Here is a 21,613-nt window from a genome sequence, read left to right as displayed (position 1 = left end):
GCTCTAGCTGCTGTCCATCACAATTACTAATTTGGTGTGCCACAAGAAGCGAAAGTAAGGAAAGTGAGTGCAGACAGATAAAGAACAAATACTTAGCAGCAGGGTTGTGGGGCTCCTGGACAATGCACCAAACTGTTGCCAAGCTCGTTGTTGGAGTAGAAACTAGAGTTCTCCTCTACAGTGTTTATTAACTTTTGTGAAAAGTAGATTTTTAAGGAGAAGTCTGGGGTTTAGAGAGATGGCTCCAAAAGAGCTCTGTTGCTGTCACACAGAATCTGGGCTCAATTCCTAGCACTCACACAGTGGCTTTTAACTGTTTGTGACTGCAGTTCCAGGGTGTCTGGTGCCCTCTTCTGACCTCTAGAGGGCATCAGTCACACACGGTACATTGATATACGTATATGCAGGCAAAACACTCATACACATAAAACAAAATAAATAAATCAAATCTAAAAAAAGCATTACAGAACAAATGGCCTTGTGGTCAGGATTACAGATGTCTTTGTTTTCAGGTTGAAAGACCCGAGGCCTCGGGACCTCCTGGACAGCAGTAGTGACAGCGACGAGAAGGCCCACCTGGCCAGGCCCTCTTCACTATCCAAGCGGAAACCTGAGCTTGAGGTAGAGACGGTGGAAAAAAAGAAGAAAGGTCGCCCTCGGAAGGATTCTCGTCTCCTGCCCATGTCTCTCTCTGTTCAGGTGAGGCCTATGAACTGTGTTGCCTGCCCCACCCTGCCTCCTTGGGAGGCCCTTGCATGTGGAGGGGTATCTTGTTAGTGTGGGATGCTTAGACATTCATTGTATCTTGTAGGCCATGTTCCTTCAGACCTGCCTGCCACTCTTCTAGACCTTGAGCAGGCCTGTTAAAACTTTTCCTGGGAGACAAAAGAAATGTCTGTTTACTTCAGATAGGTGCCAACAGATCAAAGAAATAATTCCATCCAAGTCCAGCTGGGGTTACTTAAAGAGCATGGACAAGGAGTATAGGTGGTTCAGAAGCACTGATGTGGTTGAGAAGTCCTACCCTAGCATAGGTGACACGTATATAAACTGTATTACTGGAGTCCTGTCTTCAGGCTAGGTTTTGCCTCTTACTCTAACCCATTCCTTAAGATCGTGTGCAGCCTAGTGGTGGGAGGGTGTGGTGTCTGGAACATCAGGTGAGGGTCTAGTAACACCCTTCCCCAACTTCACTGAAGGAATGTTAACAGCTCCATTACTGGTACTGTAGACCCAGCTATCACTGTATTGTTTTGCTTATTTCATTGCCATGACGTGGGGCCAACATATTCTGTAGGTCACCACAGCAGTCTCTGTTCCATGATGGCGAGATGGTACTCAGAGGAAATAGCTACACCACAACTGGTCCCCTGATGTCAGCCCCCTCATCTGTCAGGTGGGGATCCTTGTAGCATTCCCTTGTGCTTTCTGTCTTCCAGAGTAGGTGGACATGCCTTGGGAGCAGGCCCAGCCTCACTTTAGGTCCTTACTTCTGGGAGACTTACTTTCCCTAATGCTACCCCTGTAGTGTTGAGGTGGGGCTCAGGGATATTTCTGGCTCTTTTAGTCTCCAGCTGCCCTGTCTGCAGAGAAGGAGGCCATGTGTCTGTCTGCACCAGCACTTGCACTGAAGCTGCCAATTCCAGGCCCGCAGAGAGCGTTCACCCTCCAGGTGAGGACCTGCCCCACCACTCCTTCACAAGCACACACAGTCTCTGTCCTCTACTATAAGTCCTATCTTGTCACACCTTGGGGACTACTCTAGTAGCTCTCTATCCCCTTCTAGAGGGATACTAGCTGACTAGGGTGGGCTGCTAGTGTCCTATCCCTACCCTCATGCCTCTTCCTCTCTCTAGTTTTGCTTTTAAGTCTCTACTGCCAGGGCTGCCCTTACCATCAAATCTGGACACCAACTCCTTCAAGTCCAGATTAGCATCTCTTCTGAGAAGCCTTTTGCGTCTTTTCCATCACTCTCGACAGCTTCAGGACACATGGGTTTGTGGTTTGTTTAGTCTCACTGTCCTGAACTGCTTCTGAGTACCACATGGAACCCTCCTTGTTTCTGGTGTCAGTAAAGAGAATTCAGTTCCTTGCTTATGAGTACCTCCATTCCAGTTCACCTACTTGTATGGCCGGCCATTCATGTAAACTAGTCAGCTATTTTGCCTTGGTTTCCATATAGAAACCAAGTTTAGATATATATCAGATCTACAGATATGTATAAGGCTGAACCCAGGCATTAATTAAACTAGATCATGATATGTGTTATGTCATATTGTAGTATTGCATAGGGAAGTTAATATGGAGAGCATATTGGGGTTATCAAATATTGCAGTTTTCAGTGATCCTTCAAATTGTAGGCTTACTCCCAAATTCATTTCTGTGTGACTGTAGTCTTTACAGTATGGTCTTGGGCAAGTTATACCCCTGTGAGATAACGTGGTAACTTTCTTTCCCTGTCCCTCCTTACCCTAGTCCCTTGTCCCCTTAGTCCCAGGTTATTCTCTTTGGTGGCCAGTCAGCTAGTTGGATTCTTTGTTGTTTTTGTCCTGCCTCAGAGCTCTGCTTGCCATACAGTCCCCGAGTGCCCCACATGTCCAGGCACTGTTAACTGAAAAGACATGTGTTTGTTTTCCTTCATTTAGGTGAGCTCTGACCCCTCCATGTACATCGAGGTGGAAAATGAAGCGACTGCTGTTGGGGGGATAAGACTGAGTCGCCTGAAGTGCAACCGAGAAGGGAAAGAGTGGGAGACGGTGCTCACCAGCCGTGTCCTCACTGCTGCTGGCAGCTGGTAAGGGCAGTGATGGACAGCACAGGCACAGTTATAGAATATGACCCACGAGAAGAGGATGGCTCCTATAGAGACTTCCACTGGGCCTTCTGAACATATCAATTCTCCATCTCATCCCTATAGAACCTAAAACTGTCAGTGTTAGTGTCCTCCACTTCATACTCTCACAAGGCAGGCTCTGAGCCTGGGGTTTATTACCCTGTCTAGCAAGACCCTCTCTGAGGTCTGCCTGTCTGTCCCTGGCCTGGCCTGGCCTGGACAGGCAGTTTTCCCTGGGCCCTGGATTTTCATCCAAGGTCCTGAGGGTGTGGTAGACTGATGGTGCTGCAAGTCCTGGCTCTGTGGCTGGAACCTGTACTGCACTGGAGGAAAAATTGTCACCCAGTGCCTTTTACAGCAGTATGAGAGTCCCATCCTTCTTGTCTCACTCTGAGAAGATGACCAGCTCTTTCTAAGGTGCATACCAGGTTCTCTTGTTTACAAATGTCTGTTTTCATAAGTTTGAATACAAGAAAACTTTGAACAGTACCCAGTAGCAGGGAGGGAGCTCTCTTTATGATGTGGCTATGTTCTGTCTGATCAGCTCTCATGACGAGGACCCAGTCAAGACCGTAGCAGATGCTTCTCCTAGGACTTTACAACAGTAATCATTCAGAAAACCATTTCAATTAAATCCTTGGTTGTCTGTCTTGAGGTCATGTGTGAATGCTGCCACCTAGCTGAAGGTCTTAAGATTCCCTTGAACAAGTGAGTTTCAAGTATGAGGTTCTGAAGGATCCCAGAGTTCTGTTCTTGGGGTTTTCCTTTAGCATGAACTCACTGAGTTCTACGTCCTGCCTTGTGTGTTTGGTACTGCTGTGGGCACCAGTTGTATGTCTCTGGTCCCAAGGCAAGTGGCATGTCTCAGCAGGGTCCTAAGGATGTCAGCACAGACTTTTCTGTAGCAATAGCTGCAGGAACTGGGCCTTCTGTACAGTCTTAACATGAAGGTTCACAAATATCCCTGCCAGTGCTGCAGCCCGTGTCATAGCTTCATTGCTGGGAGCTGGCTAAAGGACGGCTCCGGTCATGAGAGATGATCACATCAGAAAGAGAACTCCCTCCCTGCTATTGTTCAAAGGTTTCTCATATTCATACTTTGAAAACAGATAGTTGTAAATCAACATGTCTTGCTTGCCTTCCCTCCTTAAAATACAGTAACATCTCATTGTGGAAGAGTTGGGTGTATTCTCACGCTGGGTTGAATTGTCCATACTGATGTCTAACCCATGTGCCCTGGCTCGTTGGGTTAGACATAATGAAGGTAGCTCCAAATATTTTGCTAGGATGTGAGCTATAGTAACCCCTGAACCAATGGCCTAACCTTAGAAGCCATACTTGGGTGGCAGAGGCCTTCTTGAGGACCAAATCTCCATTAGGGCTGCTGCTGTGAAGCACTTCTTGTCATAGAGTGATGCACCTCTCATTCCTTGTCCTGACAGCCCAGACTGGAGCAGCTGGTACACCCTCCTCCCGCCTGTCTCCAGGTCCTTATCTGGACTTCCCTGGCTACTTGTAGCCAGGAGACTGTCACCTGGGTACTCTGGTGACACATTTTTGGGGTGACCATCAGGTACAGTAGCTGTGTGAAGCATCTCACCCCTTGGTCAGTATTAGTAGCTTTTTAGGTGAAGAGGAGCAAACAGAAGTCCCTTTGTAAGAGCCCAGGCAGGCTGCCTGCCCAGTTGTCGTGCCCTCGGTCTCGGTAGAAGGAAGACTCCGCATCATTCACCTGGTCCCGTGGCGTCCTCTCTCCTCTTGCCTGCAGTGATGTGGTGTGTGTTGCCTGTGAAAAGAGGCTGCTGTCGGTGTTCTCTACCTGTGGCCGCCGTCTTCTCCCTCCCATCCTTCTTCCATCGCCAATCTCTACTTTGCACTGCACGGGCCCCTACGTCATGGCACTCACTGCTGCAGCCACACTGTCTGTCTGGTGAGAGGCAGGCACAGTCTGGGGCCTCCAGGCTATGCAGGGGTCTGGTGGGGAAGTAACAGAGAAAGTGGCCAGTGGGCTTGAGAGCAGTTAGCAGTGTTGTCTGGTTGTGGCGCATCTTTTTAGCAGAGGTGGCTCCACTCCTGTTTCTCTCAGGATGGGCATGGGTCTTGGGAGTGGTCCAATGGCTCTATGAAGCTTCTCTTAGATTTGGGCAGAATGGGCTGGGAATCTATGCGGGGATGAGGATGTATTGGGCAGCAAAGACATTCTGATACCTTTGACCCTGTCTCTTTAGGGATGTTCACAGGCAGGTGGTTGTGGTGAAAGAAGAGTCTCTACACTCCATCTTGTCAGGTAATCCCTGTGGTGGGCGTCTCTCTTCCCCTGGGGGCACAGTCCCAGGTCTGATGCAGATGTGGACTGTGGCCTCTTAGTCTATGTAGAGAGCCAGACTTTAGTGAGACAGGCTAAACTTATGTAGTAGGGAGACATGCTTTTGGGGCAGAAGATTAAATGGGTCCCTAAAATGGGTGGGACACAGATCCTGGTGGTTATCAGAATGGCTTGGCTAAAGCATCAAGGAGCAGTATGTAGATTATATATGAGCAGTCCAGAGGCTTAGGGTTGGGATTGTGGGAACCAGGGCTCAGATTTCTCCATTAGTGAATATGCATTCATGCTTACTGATTAGAACTTAATCCTATGGTATCCTCCAGGAAGTGATATGACGGTGTCACAGATTTTGCTGACACAGCATGGAATCCCAGTGATGAACTTGTCTGATGGGAAAGCATACTGCTTTAATCCATCACTCTCCACATGGTAAGAAGCTGCCCCTCTGTCCTATTCCCTGGGAGGGTATCTACACTGGATACCAGGGCATAGGCCCTGGGTCCTAGTAGTTAGTCCTGGTTGGCTTTACTTCTTTTGTATTTCACCAACACCCGTATATGCACTACTATTCCCGTAGGATATTGTGAATCTGGGCTTCCCTCCCTTCAGAGTCTGGGTAAGGGCACACTGGCCTTCTATATTATTTCCTGGAGGCAGTTTTATCAGAATTGATACTGAAAAATGCTTGTGGCTCTTGTTAGACTGGTCTCCTTTACCATCAACAACCTGGGGATATCAACTCCATGGTTGCCTTATTAATAGTTTTGTGGGCTTAACTAGACCAAATGATCTTTGAGACTTACTGAGAAGGTTAGGCTACTGTGATTTCTATATTTCCTTTGACTAGTTTGGAATTTGGAGCCACTTTCTGTATTTGTAAAATCTCTGTATACATTAGAGATTTAAAAAAATGTGTGTATATGTCCATGTGTGCATGTGTGTTATGTGTATTTGCATATGTAGGGGTGGATGTGTTTATAGGTGTATGCACATATGTGCATGTGGAGGCCAGAAAGTTGATGTCTGATGTCTTCCTCTACTGTTCTCCATCATCTTTACTCTCATTGATCCAGAGCTACCTTCTAGATCCTTTTTCTGTTTATTTGTCTGTGTATCTATCTCAATATTTTGTTTGTTTATATATTGAGACAGGGTTTCTCTGTGTAGCTTTGACTGTCTTGGAACTTGCTCTGCAGACCAGGCTGATCTTGAGCTCACAGAGATCTGCCTGCCTCTGCTTCCCGAGTTCTGGGATTAAAGGCGTGCACCACCACCACTAGGCCTACCTCCTTTTCTGTCAAGAGTAGCCACACTGAGATTTCAGTTTTCAGTTAAAAAAAAAACCCAAATCTCTGCTATGTCCTTTCTCAATTTGCAAATACTTGTGTATTATGTGTGATTATTGTCGTGATGCAAAAAAGTTGATCATTTAAGAATAGGCAAGCCAGGCATGGTGGTATATGCATGTAGCAGTGGTATTTGCTTAGGAAGTTGAGACAGAAGGATAATTCAGAAGAAGGAAAAGACATACCAGCTGTTTGTTTTGGTCCCGAGGAAGTGGGAGAACCACCTTATCAGAAGAGTCAGAGGGACAGAAAAGCTGGAGGCCTGGCATTGCCCAGCAGATGGAGCAGGGCCAGATCATACAGGGCCATGGGCAGCTACAGCATTGTGTGAGCCAGGCATTCAGAATACATTTCATACAGGAGTCCATTAGACATCAAGAACCAAGACTGTGTAGTTAAAATGTTAAGTGAGACTCCTCTCATCAGCCTTGCCTTAAAATAAGCATTTATTGGACTCATGACTAGAAACCCTGCCAGTAATGGGCACCTGTCTTGGAGGACTGTGACTCTCAGTCTCCACTGGTGAACTGCCAGTGTGGTGGGCAGGTCTTGCTCCACTCCCCTGTTCTTTTTGTCTTCTTGTTTTCTTGAGATTTGCTCCTTTCTTTGCTTTCTCAGGAACCTGGTTTCTGACAAGCAAGATTCGCTGGCCCAGTGTGCAGACTTCAGGAACAGCCTGCCATCTCAGGATGCCATGCTGTGTTCAGGACCATTAGCCATAATTCAGGGCCGTACCTCCAAGTATGTGAGCTGAGAATCTTGGCCACTTCAACAGTGCTGTACTGGGAGGGAACTGGGTCTGGTCACTGATTTTGTCCTGTGTCCTAATTGCTGTTCATTCAGTGCAGAATGGGTTTTTATTTTTACCTATGTCAGGAATGGCCCCATCACTTTAAAGGGCCAGGTGACAGTCTATAAGGGTCCCAAGGGGCATAGATATCCATCTGGTACAGAGTTTGGGAATGGGTAGACCTGTAATTTTGGGGACCCCAACAGCAGGTACTGGGCAGGTTGCTTCTGGAATTTCATGCTGCCTAACTTGTGATGAGGGGTAGGGAGGTTGGTAGGAATCGGCATCTGTTAATAGATTGGCTAGCTGATGAATGGGAGGCCTTGGATAGTTTATTTGCCCTCTCTCCACCCTTCCATCTTCTCTCTGGTACACCAGGACACATGGGAACAGCCTCCTGATACCCATGTAGTACACCCTGTCTTATTGTGCCTGCCTTGCTGGTCTCTGCAGCTCTGGAAGACAAGCTGCCCGGCTCTTCTCTGTGCCTCATGTGGTACAGCAAGAGACTACATTGGCCTACCTAGAGAACCAGGTTGCTGCGGCACTTACCCTGCAGTCAAGCCATGAGTACCGCCACTGGCTCCTCCTCTATGCTCGGTACCTTGTGAATGAAGGTAAGGTCATTCCAATGAAGGTTGTCTGTTAACAGTTTTTTTCTCCCTTCTCTGAGCCCCTTATGCTAGAAGATCCTACATGCCCCGTAGTGTCTTTCCTGGGCCCTCCAGGCCATACCCACCCCAGCATGGTTCTCAGAGTGCCTGCACCTTCAGCAGCATCCCCCACAGAGAGCAGTGTGTGTTGGAAGAGGACAGTGCAGTGACCTCCAGCCACCTCTCATCCCTTGGTGGGCAATTCCTATCCTGTCTTACCAGCTTTCCTCTCCCTGGCTTCCAGTGTGTGGCACAGACTGACTCCTCCAAAGCTCTCCTGTGACTCACACAGTCCAGCTCTGCTTCCAGAGTTCCTCCACAGTTTTGTGGTCCTTTCCTTTGTCCGTTGTAGGACTCTAGCAGAGTCACTGTATCAAGAGAAAACATTGGAACAGAATAGTTGCTTTTCATTGTATCTAAGGTAGACATCAGGATGAATAGTTCTTTTCTAGAAGTGCTTTAACCTTGAAGAAATCTTGGTGGAAATAAGTGATTGTTTTCTGTGATTTATAGAGTTGTTTTTCTGAAGCAGTTTCACAGCCATTGCATGACTAGTCACAGATGCTTCTGGAACACCTGGAGCTCTTGAATTATTGGGTACTGCAAACAGTATACTTTTAAGTACTAAAGTGGCAGGGTGTGATGCTTTTCTTGAGAAAATCATTTGGATTAGACAGGGACTTTGGTATGAGGAACTTGTTTACCCACACAAACAACAGTGTAACCATCAGTAAATATGTCTTTGAATGACTGTTCAAGGTTCAGTTCATTAAAGGACACAGACCTAAAATCTGTCTTGGAGTGACCTTTTTCTTTGATCATGTCACTCAGCATTTGTCTTTCATCACCTTGTCCATTTTGTTACGATTTAAAGAAAAGAAATCTAATTATCTAAAAGACAGAAAAGTACCAGTTGTCTGCAAATGTAACTCATAGAGTTAGTATCTCATGCTTATCTGATTCAGTTTGAAGGTGTATGTTTGTTAGTAAACCTTATAGTCACAGTAGACATGACTTTTGAGCCTTCCTTTCTCTCTGACTCTTTCTGTGCTTAGTATGTGGTCACTGGCCTTCCTAAACATGTTGACCTCCCAGGTCTTTATACCTGGGTTATGTCAGCCACGTGTTAGGTTGTGTACCCTACTCCTGAGAAATGGTTTGCTCCTTCCAGGGTGTTGAGAGCAGAACTCACTCTTTTATATCATGGAGGCTCTGCTTCCTCTGGGATCTTCACTTCTTGGAGAGTACACTAGGACCCAATCTTTCCTCTTGTTTTCTTGGCTGCGAGAGGAGGAACTGTCTGTAAACCGTGTGAGACACTATTTACTTCTCGAATTTCTCAGATTCTAGCTTCATCCTTTTCATTCTCTCCAGTCCCTATGGCTTCAATTGTCTAAGCTCTGCCGAAGCTCTGCCTCTTTCTGGTAGCACCACCCTCACTGTGGTGCCTATGACCCTTGATGCCATGTTCAGTTGTCATTCTGAAGTCGGCTTCCCAATCCACTCCCTCCCTTTTGAACTTGCTTCCTAATTGTGATCTCTTCACACCATTGCCAAGTGGCTCCTGTTAACTCACTCCCCTTCACCAGTTCCCTTGTTCCCCACAACTTTTCATCACTGAGCTACCCGTGTCTTACTTCTTTGGGCCCAGCAGACAGCAGGGTGTTGCCTGTCTTGTTCAGGGGCTGATGGATGAGTAAGAAACTACTATTCATGGGTCTCTAGGCCCCAAACAGCAAGAGACAAACATGTTTTGCTCATAGTAGGAAATATAATATTTTTTCATTCATTCTGGTATGTATAACAACGTAGCATATTCTTGATTTTCATTTCTTTTAATAATGTGTTCCTGTTTTTGTTGTTTTGTTTTTCTGTGTTTAGGGTTTGAATACCGACTCCGAGAAATATGCAAGGATTTGCTGGGTCCAGTTCACTGCTCCACTGGAAGCCAGTGGGAGTCAACAGTAGTGGTAGGTGCTTCTTTCATTCTTGCCACAGAAGTATACTGCATTTCACGAAGGTAAAATTTTGAAAATAAGACAGAATGCTTTGAGAGTTCTTCCCATGAGGCATCCAGCTGCTCACTTTAGCCACAGTATCAGTAGGATACTGGCATATTAACACTGCATGCCTGGGCGGGAGTTCAGTAGGCGCTAATCACTCCTGTGTTGAGGGAAGTGATCTACCAGCACTCTTGGTGTGGTAATAATGAAGGATCATGTCAGGCCTGGTGGCACATGCCCTTGATCCCAGTTCTTGAGAGACAGAGGCACACAGATCTCTGTGAGTTCAAGGCCAACCTGATTTACATAGAGTTCAGGCCAGAACAGCTATGACTACATAGTGAGACCTACTTTAAAAAAAATTATGTCCTGTCTTCGTGAGGACCAATGTCTCTAGTAAGGGAGCACACATAAGAGAAAAGGTTAACAAGCTACACTGAGACTGAATTGCCCTAGAGGAGTGGCAAGAATGTAGAGAAGGACATGAAACCCATGGATGAGGAGAAGTAGCCTGCAGACCTGGACCAAACATTCTGGTGGAGGTAATGAGGAAGGCAGTAAAGGTTGCTGCCCACATGAGGTACATTGGCAGAAACACAGGAAGCGAGAAGGTGGTGTGGAATGATGGGGAGACCCATGTAGAAAGTAGCCCTTTAGGCTCTCCCAAAGACCCAGGAGTCAGTAAGAAGTTGTATTAGTGTGATGGCCATGGAAGGAGCAAGGAGACAAATTCTGTATGTATTTAGTAGTAGAACCAACAAGGCTTGGTAGTTAGATGAGTTATGTGGAAGGAAAGGGGATAATGAAATTTTCACCTTCATAGTTTTTGGCCTGATAAAGATGGATGGGAATGCCATTGAGTGAGTTGGAAAAGGAACCAATGGTCAAAGATAGGAGAAGCAAAGGATCCAAGAATTAGCTCGCAGCTAGCTCCTGCTCTGACCAGGTACATTCTGGCATGATACAGCCTTAGTGTACAAGGCTGACCTAGTTCCCTTCTTGTAGAGAGGGACAGACTTACACGTACAATATTTTGGGTGTTAGAAACAATGAAAGATAAGTGGATAAATGGATATGGAGCTATTTTGTACTGAGTGATCTAAAAGGCCTAACTTCCTGAGTAGAGGAAACTAAAAAATCATGTACATGTTTGACAGAAAGATGTCCAGGCAGAGGGAAGAGCATGTACAAAGGTCCTAAGATTGTACGGAGTACTTAGAGTGTTAAGGAACAGCTATGCAGAGTGCCAATCAGAAGGCCAAAAGGAAATGAGATGGCAAAGCTTGAAATGTCAGTCATCACAGGCTTTGAAGATGTTGCTGTGTACAGTGACTGATTCTGTATTCTATTTGTTACTTTCATTGCACTACTTTCAGTTGGGTAATGAAATTCTGGGTTCAGAGTCTTCCTCCTTAATGGCCCTGTTGATGTTTCTCCTTAGGGTTTAGCATTGAGTGCTGTTGCTAGAAGATCTCGTATAATCTGATTTACATGGTTTTGCTTTTGGGATCCTGCCTTGAGGGTTTTTTGTTTGTTTGTTTGCTTTTGTACAAAAGTATACATTGTTGTATAAAGATTTATTATTGGTTGGTTTTTATCACCACAGTAGAAAAGTAACTAACACAGTGGCTATTAAGATGGGATTGCTTCTCTGTATGTTATTGGTATGATATCTATGTGTTAATTTTCTATCCGACCACTTTGTTGAAAGAATTTATCAGGTCTAAGATGTTTTGGGTGGAGTCTTTGGAATATTCTTTTGGCTGCCAACCAGCTCCCAAATAAAGACATGGAGACTTACTATTAATTATGAATACTTTACTTTATCTTAGGCTTGTCCCACTAGCTCTTTTAACTTAATTTAACCTGTTTCTACATTTTGCCTTGGGGCTTTTACCTTTCTTTTATTCTGTATGTCCTACTTTGCTGATTTCTCCATGTCTGTCTGGTGCCTGGCATCTCCCTGGCATCTCTTTTCTTTCTTCCCCCTTGAGCTTAAATTTCTCCTCCTCTTTACTTTCCCTGCCCAGAAGTCCCCCCACCCCATACATTCCTCCTCACTATTGGCCAGTCAGCTATTTACATAGTTAAACAAATACAACACATCCTGACATAGTTAAACAAACATTCTGCCACAGTCTGTTGTAGTCAGACTTTCTTTTCTGTTACCAGCCCAAATAATGCCTCGCTGGCGTCTCCCAGGTGCCTAGATTCATCTCTAGTTCCTGTCTTTCCTTGGAAGTCCCTCTTTTCTTTCCTGCCTAGCTATTGTCTGTTCAGCTTTTTATTACACCAATCACAGTAACACATCTTCATACAACGTACAAATAGTTCACAGTAGTCTCTTATGTATAGAATCATGTCATATGCAATAAGGATACTTTGACAGCTTGTCCTATTTGTATCCCTTTTATTTCCTTCTCTTGACTTGTTGGTCTAGATAAGACTTCAGGTACTATGTTGAGTAACAGTGAAGAGAGTAGACACTCTTGTTCTTGATCACGCTAGGAATTTTTTGAGGCAAAAGTCATGTATGGAATTGCACAACATCCTTAGCCATCAGGGAAATGCAAATCAAAACAACTCTGATATACTATCTTACACCTGTAAAAATGGGTAAGATCAAAAACATTAATAACACCTTATTCTGGAGAGGATGTGGAGTAAGGGGAACACTTCTTCATTGCTGGTGGGAATGCAAACTTATTCAGCCACTCTGGAAATCAGTATGGTGGTTTCTCAGACAATTGGGATACAACCTACCTCAAGACCAAGCAAAACTACTCTTGGGCATATACCCAAAGGATGCACACTCATACCACAAGCTTATTTGTTCAACTATGTTTATAGAAGCATTATTCGTAATAGCCAGAACCTGGAAAAAATTAGATAAAGAAAATGTGGTACATTTACACAATAGAGTACTACTCAGCAGTTAAAAAAAATGATGTTGAAAAAATGGTTGGAACTAAATAAAAATCGTTCTGAGGTAACCTAGACCCAGAAATACAAACACGGCATGTACTTACTCATAAGTGGATATCAGACATAAAGCAAAGGATAGCCAGCCTACAGTCCACGACCCCAGAGAATCTAGGTAACAAGGAAGACCCTAAGAGAGACATATATGGACCCCCATGGGAAGGGTAAATAGACAAGATCTCCTGAGTAAATTGGGAGCTGTGGGGGAGGGGGAGTGAAGAAGGGGAGAGGAATAGGGGAACGGGGAGGAAAACATGAGGGAATGGGATGATCAAGTTAGTGGAAGGACAGAATGGGAGAACAAGGAAAGAGTATCGTGATTGAGGGAGCCATTATGAGGCTAACAAGAAACCTGGCACTTGGGAAAGTCTCTGGATAAAACAAGGATGACCTCAGCTAAGACCCTAAGCAATAGTGGAGTGTCTGAACTGTCCTTCTTCTGTAATAAGATTGATGACTACCTTAGTTACCTTAATTGTCATCATAGTACTGATGGAAGCAGATGCAGAGATCCACAGCTAAGAATTAGGCTGAGCTCTCTGGGTTCAGTCAAAGAGAGGGAGGAATGATACTACGAGCAAATGGGTCAAGACCATGATGGGGATACCCACAGAAACAGCTGACCCGAGGTAGTGGGAGCTTACTGAATCTGGACTGACAGTTGGGGAACCTGCATAGGACTGAACTAGGCTCTCTGAATGTGGGTGACAGTTGTGTGGCTTGGGCAGACCTCGAAAGAGCAGTACTCAACTTCATATGGAAAAGCAAAAACAACCCAGGATAGCCAAAACAATCCTGTACAATAAAAGAACTTTTGGAGGCATCACAATCTCTGACTTCAAACTCTACTACAGAGCTACAGTACTGAAAACAGCCTGGTATTGGCATAAGAACAGACAGGAGGACCAATGGAACTGAATTGAAGACCCGGATATTAAGAACTAGTTTAAGCATAGTCCTTTTCTTTTAGATTTTTCAACTTAATGAAATAGATTTTTAAAATATATCTTTATTGTTTTCTGAATTTTATTGCTTTCTGTTGTTTGCCTCTCTTTTGATTTTCAAATTAATTAATTTAGGTCTTTTGAGTTTTTTTCCTGTGGGTCTCTCTCTCTCTCTCTCTCTCTCTCTCTCTCTCTTTCTCTTTCTTCTTTTTTGTCCCATTGTCCTGTGGGGTAGACACCCAGTGACCACTCAGCATGACTAAATCCTGATAGTCTTTATTAAGCTGTCTGACAGCTGGTGACTGCCTGGAGAGAAAAAAAAATCCTCACAGAGAGGCCTTGAATGCATTTTACAGGGAGCATTAAAGGCAAAGAACACAGAAACTGCATCCTGGTTGGCGGTTGCAGGCAGAAGTAAAGCATACCTTGGTATCCAGAGACAGCAATACCCAAGGGCACCGAGAACTATTGAACACGTCTCTTAGCCTTTGGGGTTGGGATCTGAAGGATGGCAGCAATCCTACTCTGAGACAGGCTCCTTTTTCCTCCCCTCAGCTGATAGCTGAGTTAGGTAGCTTCTGATGTACAAAGTTGGGTTTTCTTAGCTGACCACTCCGCAGCCCATGGAGCTAGGAGGAAGTCATCTACATATTAAGAGATGAAACTGGGAAAGCTTATGGGCAGGCAGGAGGTCAGCACTTACTGCCTCATCAAACATGGTTGGAGAATTTTTAAATCCTTAGGGCAACCTGGTCCAGTTAAGTTGCCTGCTCTAACCTCCCTCTGCATCTGTCTATTCAAAGCAAAGATGGGTTGACTCATCTGCCAATGGGAGGCCGAAAAATGCATCTTTAGGTCCAAGACAGTGTACACTTGTTTCTCTGGAGGAATCAGACTCTTGAGAGTGGATAGGTTTTGGGCCTGATGGTCTCAACCCTCTTATTCATGTCCCTCAAATCTGGGATAGGTCTGTCATGAGATCCCAGGTTTCTTCATAGACAAGAGAAGTGTTTTCCAGGGTGACTGGCAGGACAGAAGTTCTGTCTCTCTAAGCCAGTCAATATGGACTACAATGCCCCTTTTGCTTCCTTGGTCATTATTTAATCTAATCTGGATAGTGTTAGCTGGACTGATTAGTTGAACAATTATCGGAATTTGATGTTCGGCCAGTGGGTTGGGGGTCTTGGTTTCTGCCTATTCCCCCAGGAATCTTGTGGTAAATCTGAGAGGTAACCCAATTCAATATTTTGATTGGGGCAGGACTTTCAGCTAGGATATATTTTTCTGACTGAGGTTAAGACCAAAAATTTTCAGTTCCTCCAGGAACTGGGACCTATTCACAACTTAAAATCCCTCTAACTTCTGTAACTTCTTTCTAATATCTGACTAGGTGACTGACTAGGGGCTCACTAGGTGACAGGCAATGTTGAGCACCTGCCCATTCTCCAGTGCACCTGGGTCTGAGAGTGCTTAGGTATGGTAAGGCTCTAGGAGGTGGTTTAGGTATGCAGCAGGATGCTTTGAGGTACCCTGTATGACCTCACTTCCCCTTGACAGGACTATGGCTTCCTTGGTCCATTTGCTCTGTGGAGCCATTTAATTCTATTGTTTTTTTCTTTCTGGTTGACCTGTCAAAAGGTGGGAGTGAGAGTCGCTGGCTGTCACTGCTTTGGGGTTGCTCTGTGACTTTATACTTAGTGTATCTGCTATGAAACTGAGTTAGCCCATGTTTCATGGGTATTTATTTAGAGCTGGAATATTCTTTTGGTAGATTGCTTCTTTGATCAGTATGAATGGATCCCTCTTATCTCTGACTAGATGAAGTCTGTTTTGTGGGATATTAGACTAGCATACTTGCTTCCTTTTGTTGTTTTTATTGTTGGGTTGTTTTGCTACCATTTGCTTGGAAAACCTTAAGGTGGTGGTGCCTGCCATTGTTGGTGAAATATATTTCTCAAAAGAAGCAGAAGGAAAGTTCTTCTTCTCCTCTTCACTCCTTCCCTCCCTCCTTTCTTCCTTTTCTGAGACAGTTTTTCTATGTAGACCAGGCTGGCCTTAAACTCAGAGATCGCCTGCCTTTGCCTTCTGAGTGCTGAGATTAAAGGTGTGTGTCGTTCCCCGTCAGGATCTTGTTTTATAATCCAGGCTTCTAGTCCTTATCTTTTTGTTGGGAAATTCCAGCCATTGATATTCAGGATATTCAGTTATTACTGAAAGATGTATGTTGATGCTTATCATTTGATTGTTTACCTACTCTGTATGTGTGTGTGTGTGCGCGCGCGCACGTGCATGCACGCACACGTTTCTTGGTTTGGTTTCCTTTTAAAATTTAGTTTTGCTTATTTTTTCCTCTGTATCCTCTTGTGTATGTTTATTTTTCTCCTCAGTTAAAAGTATTCCTTTCAGGATCCTCTGTAAGGCTGAATTGGTGGTTATAAAATTGCTTCTGCGTACTTTTTAAAAAAAGATTTATTTTAATATGCGTGTGTGTGTGTGTGCATGTGCTTGCATGCTATATACATGCTGTGCATGTACAGATGCCTGTGGAGGCCAGACCAGGGTGTGGTATCTTCTGGACCTGGAGCTACAGATGCCACCCAGTGTGGGTGCTGAGACCTGAATTTGGTTCCTCTGAAAGAACAGCCACCCAAGCCATCTGTCCAGCCCTCCTTTAACCTGCTTTCACTGTGGAGAGTTTTTCTTTCTTTTTTTAGATTTCACTGTGCCTCCCAACCACAGTTTTCCTCTCACCCCTCCTCTCGCCTCCTTTCTCCTCCCGTGCCCACTCCCCCATACACTCCTCCTAATGGGTAAGGGCTCCCATGGGGAATCAACAAAGTTCTGCACATTAAGCTGGGACAGTACCAAGCTCCTCTCCTCTGTGCTAAGGCTGAGCATGGCTTCCCTATGAACGGGCTCTAACAAGCTAGCTCATGCACCCAGATAGATCCTGGTCTTATGCCAGGGGCCTCTCAGATAGTCCAAGCTTCACCACTGTCTCCCACATATTTAGGGCCTCGTTTGGTCCCATGGAGTCTCCACAGCTGTCAGTCGAGAGCTCATGAGTGTCCACAAGCTTGGTCCAGCTGTCTCTGTAGATTTCTCCATTATGAACTTGACCCGCCCTGCTCATATATTCTATCCTCCCTCTCTCTTCGCTTGGATTCCCAGAGCTTGACCTGGTGCTTGGTTGTGAATTTCTGGATCTGGTTCCATCAGTTAACTGGATGAAGGCTTTATGATGATAGTTGGAATATTCACCAGTTTGGTTACAGGGAAAGGACAGTTCGGGCACCCTGCAGAGTTTTTCTTCCATTTTAACAGATAGTTTTGCTGCTTCTCAATTGTGTTTTTTTAGAACCTGAGAAGCACGTCTTTCTAAGCCTGTTTGGCTTTTGAGGTTTCCATTGAGAAGTGAGTAATTACTGTGGCCTGGTTTTCTGTGTGATTTGGCCCTTCTCTCTTGGAGCTTGAGGTACTCTTTCTTTGTGCCCTGTGCATTTAGCATTTTAACTGTTTACTTGGTGTTCTGTGAGTTAATCTGAATGGTACTTTCCTTAAGTTTGGGAAATATTTCTTCTTTGATTTCATTGCAAATATTTCCTGTTCTTTGGCATGAAATTCTTCTCTTTCTTGTATACTCAAGATTCACAAATTTTGCTTTCTCTTAGTATCCCAAAGATCTTGTCATTATTATTAAATATGCTTTTTAATTTTTTTTTGAGACAGGATCTCATTATGTATTTCAGGCTGTCTTTTAGCTCATTGAAGTCCTCCTGTTTCCACTTCCTGGGGTTAAAGGTGTGAACCACCACACTGCGTAGAGGCAGTGGCGGTAGTGATTGTTGCTGCTGCTTTTTCCTCCTTCTCTCCTCCTCCCCTCCTCTGCTTTCCTCGTTTCCCTCCCTCCCTTCCCCTCTTCCTCCCTTTCACCTTCCCCTTCCCCTTCCTCTTCTCCTTTCCTTTTTTTTTTTTTTTTTTTTTTTTTTTAAAGAAATGGTCTCTCTGTATAGTTCTTGGCTCAGAGCATGCAGTTCTCCTGCCCCCACCTTCCAGATGCTGAGATTATAGACATCACCATGCCAGACTTTAGCTGTTTTCTTTATTATGCTTGTTTGCCAGTATTTTCTTTTTTTTGTTTTTACTGGAAGTGCATTTTATTTATTTATTTTCTTTCTTTTTTTTTTTATTAAAAATTTCCACCTCCTCCCATTTCCCTCCCACTTCCCTCACTCCCCCTCCTCTCCAGTCCTAAGAGAAGTCAGGGTTCCCTGCCCTGTGGGAATCCAAGGCCCTTCCCCCTCCATCCAGGTCTAGGAAGGTGAGTATCCAAACAGACTAGGCTCCCACAAAGCCAGTACATGCAGTAGAATCAAAACCCAGTGCCAATATTGGCTTCTCAGTCAGCCCTCATTGTCAGCCACATTCAGAGAGTCCGATTTGATCACATGCTCCATCAGGCCCAGTCCAGCTGACCTTGGTGAGTTCCCATTAGATCAGTCCCACCGTCTTCGTGGGAGAACACACCCCTCGCAGTCCTGACTTCCTTGCTCATGTTCTCTCTCCTTCTGCTCCTCATTTGGACCTTGGGAGCTCAGTTCAGTGCTCCAATGTGGGTCTCTGTCTCTATCTCCATCCATCGTCAGATGAAGGTTCAATGGTGATATGCAAGATATTCCTCAGTGTCGCTATAGGATAGGGCCAGTTCAGGCACTCTCTCCTCAGCTGCCCAAGGAACAAGCTGGGGACATCCCCTTGGATACCTGGGAACCCCTCTAGAGTCAAGTCTCTTGCCAACCCTGAAATGGCTCCCTTAATTAAGATATCTTTTCTACATGGAACAAGAAATCAAATCATTTTAAAGAAGCATATTCTATTTTTTAGTTCCATGCCTTCCTCACGTATCTTACTGTTTTTGGTACAATTTTGAAATCTTTTAATATAGTAAATTATACATTTTTAAATTATTTAACTCCCCTTTTCTAGATAAACTCAACTTGGTTATAGTTTCATTAGGAAAGATTGTTAATTATTTATAAGGGATTTGTGCATGAAGTTTCATGGTGACATCCATTGGTGTTTGATTTAAGGCTAGCCTAGGTTATTTGCAAAATAGATGAAGTTAGGGTTCTTCATTTTTTTTCCTCTAAGTTTGTATAAGATTGGAAAATGCTGATCTTTGGGTGTTCGTTAGAGGGCATTTTACAAACCTGGTATTTCTGGCGCGTTCTTTGGTAAGAGTTTCTTTTCGAGTGAAGCATGTTATGAACAAGTTGTTACCCCAGCACTGTGTTAACTAGTGACTCTTACCATCTTTAACTCCTGGTGTCCATGGTTCTGTGTTATTTTCCTGGGCAGGCTGCTGTGGATGGAACCTGGACTCTTGTACATTCAAGGCAAATGGTTTTCATTGAACCAGATCCCTGATCGTAAGAATATCATAGAACGCATTCACATTTTAAGTAGAATTTTGAGTGTCTTTGAAATCTAGATTATAGAGTTGAGGATGTAACTCTGGTTGGTGATAAATCCCAGTGCATGGGTGGCAGAGACAAGGTGACAAGATGTTTAAGGTCGTTCTTGGCAACATTCAGAATGTAAGGCTAGCTTGGTTGCATGGACCCTGTTTCAAACATAAAATCTAGCATATGACATGGGATTGTTTTTACATGTACGTCCTGGTGTTTGAACCTGGGACCCCACATACTCTGGTGTGTCCTTCACTTGCCCTCAGCCATTACTCATACACTTTCGTCCCTCTGCCCTGTCAACTGGGGCAGTTACCTCCCTGATCTGACCTGGCCTCTGGCAGCTCCCATTCTTTGCCTATATTCTGGGCCTTCTCTGCCCTTGGCAAATGCCTCCTGCCAGACTGGTTTCCATCTGATACTATTGTTTAGATTACTCTTCGGCCTGTGCAACAGAGAGCCTACTTAGTGATGACGACTGCATATGGCGAGCAGGAGCCAAGGGAGGAGATAGAGAAAGAATATCAGAAGCCTCCACTGTCCCTAAGTGCGTTATTAACCCAGGGTTGCCCTGCAGTACCTGGAGTAGGAGAACATCTGTCTGAGGGCAGCCTAGAAGCCCTCAATCCTGGTATGCCACCTGCCCCACCCTGCAAGGTTAAATTTCAAGACCTCTGCCCAGGAAGCGAAAGTTTAGTGGGAACTGTCAACAAATGTAGGGCAGGTGGGAACAGAGCCTGGTCTTTCCTGCTGCCTGTGCCACCATGTCTCTTCCTGCCCCCTTTTCTCATACACACTCATCTGATCCCACCTTTTAGCTTTCTGGGTTTATCAGGTGTGGAGTCTCTGCCAATTCATAAAGGCACCATGTCTGGACCCCTGACACTTCCCTCAGCTGTTATTCTTGTGTCTACAGGGTCTGCGGAAGAGGGAGCTGCTGAAGGAACTGCTGCCAGTCATTGGGCAGAATCTTCGATTCCAGCGCCTCTTTACTGAGTGCCAGGAACAGCTGGACATCCTGAGAGACAAGTAGCCTGCCCTGGCCGTCCCCAGCTTCATCAGGAGCAGGATCACACTCTTGCTCCTGGCATGTGCCGGGGCTAGCCCCCACCTGTCAGGGCGGTAGTGGAAAGAGAGAACTTGGCGGAAGGTGTATTGTGCTGCACCAGCACAAGCCCAGTTCCTGGGTGGACATACTCTATGTCCCAGGTCTGGGATGACCCCAAAAGAGGGCAGCTTGTCCCTGCAATACAGGCCCAGCTGTGGACCTGGGGTTGGTACTGGGGCACTGCCTTGCTGCCCGGGGTCAGCAGCAGTCTCCTGAGCCTGTGTCCAGCTTGGCCCCAAGGTAGACGTTGGCTCCTGACCAGGCAGATGCTGTGCTGCTTCCATTCTGACGAAGATGTTTGTGAGAGCAGAGCCTCGGAGCGTTAGGGCTATGCAGTCAGCAGATGGACCTGAAGCCTGTGTAAAGCAAAGCTGTTCTGACACACGGACTATTTTTGTACTAGAATTTGCTAACTTGGAATATGAAGTTTCTTTTGGTTGATCAGGATATCCCTATAAGTTACTTGGACATTGGTCACTTGTAGGAAATTTAAACTCTAATTATGACAGCTACACTGAAAAATAATTGTACTGAAATTAACTTGTCTATCTTCATTTGGTTTAATTTTTAAATGTTTGTAAAAAGAGACACTTTGTGTGTTGGGGGGATGGGACAAGGGAGGGCAATTTCTTTTCTAAGTGTAAAATAAATGAACATGCATTGGATACCAAACCATTTGCTCTCCTTGCCCTTTTCTTCTCATGTCCTATCTGCCCTCACCACCCTTCTCCTCTTGTGGCAGTGACAAGGTGGGAGTCCGAAAGGATCTCCCCTAGTCATGTGGTCCCTCTCTACCCCATGTCGAAGTTCATCTTTGGTGTGTGGAAACCAGCTGTCTGGTCATCCAGCACCTCAGGCTAGCTTTGGGCTGACAAACAGGCATTATGACCCTTGGTGCCTCAGCTGTTCGTAATGAAAGATACAAACATGAGGATACGGAATTATCAGAAGCCTGAGTCATGCGGGCAAAGTCCGGGCAAGGAAACTTTAGCAATTATTTCTCTCCCTCCCTCCCTCCCTCCCTCCCTCCCTCCCTCCCTCCCTCCCTCCCTCCCTCCCTCCCTCCCTCCCTCCCCCCCTCTCTCAACATTGACTCATATGCTTGTGGATGTGTACGCCATGGTGCTTCTGGAGGTCAGAAGACAACTTTGGGTGTTCTT

General features: G+C 45.2%; 1 protein-coding gene across 2 annotated transcripts in view; it reads left to right on the top strand.

Moving 5' to 3' along the window:
* The window catches only part of LOC119824842 (protein HIRA), an 89,594-nt gene extending 68,469 nt beyond the window's left edge, over positions 1-21,125 (top strand). For both annotated transcript variants that reach the window (XM_038345365.1, XM_038345366.1), the window contains 10 exons: positions 513-699; positions 1,568-1,672; positions 2,646-2,794; positions 4,602-4,763; positions 5,062-5,120; positions 5,483-5,588; positions 7,124-7,246; positions 7,749-7,912; positions 9,830-9,918; positions 20,262-21,125. In XM_038345365.1, coding sequence (XP_038201293.1) covers positions 513-699; positions 1,568-1,672; positions 2,646-2,794; positions 4,602-4,763; positions 5,062-5,120; positions 5,483-5,588; positions 7,124-7,246; positions 7,749-7,912; positions 9,830-9,918; positions 20,262-20,378 — 1,261 coding nt within the window. In that variant the 3' untranslated portion in view covers positions 20,379-21,125. The remainder of the gene's footprint in view (positions 1-512; positions 700-1,567; positions 1,673-2,645; positions 2,795-4,601; positions 4,764-5,061; positions 5,121-5,482; positions 5,589-7,123; positions 7,247-7,748; positions 7,913-9,829; positions 9,919-20,261) is intronic.
* The last annotated feature ends 488 nt before the right edge of the window (positions 21,126-21,613 follow it).

The sequence above is a fragment of the Arvicola amphibius genome, chromosome 10, assembly GCF_903992535.2.
Source record: "Arvicola amphibius chromosome 10, mArvAmp1.2, whole genome shotgun sequence".
In the NCBI taxonomy this organism is placed as follows: domain Eukaryota; kingdom Metazoa; phylum Chordata; class Mammalia; order Rodentia; family Cricetidae; genus Arvicola; species Arvicola amphibius.
Note: the sequence above shows the minus strand (reverse complement) of the source record. Positions and strands in the feature narration are given on the sequence as shown.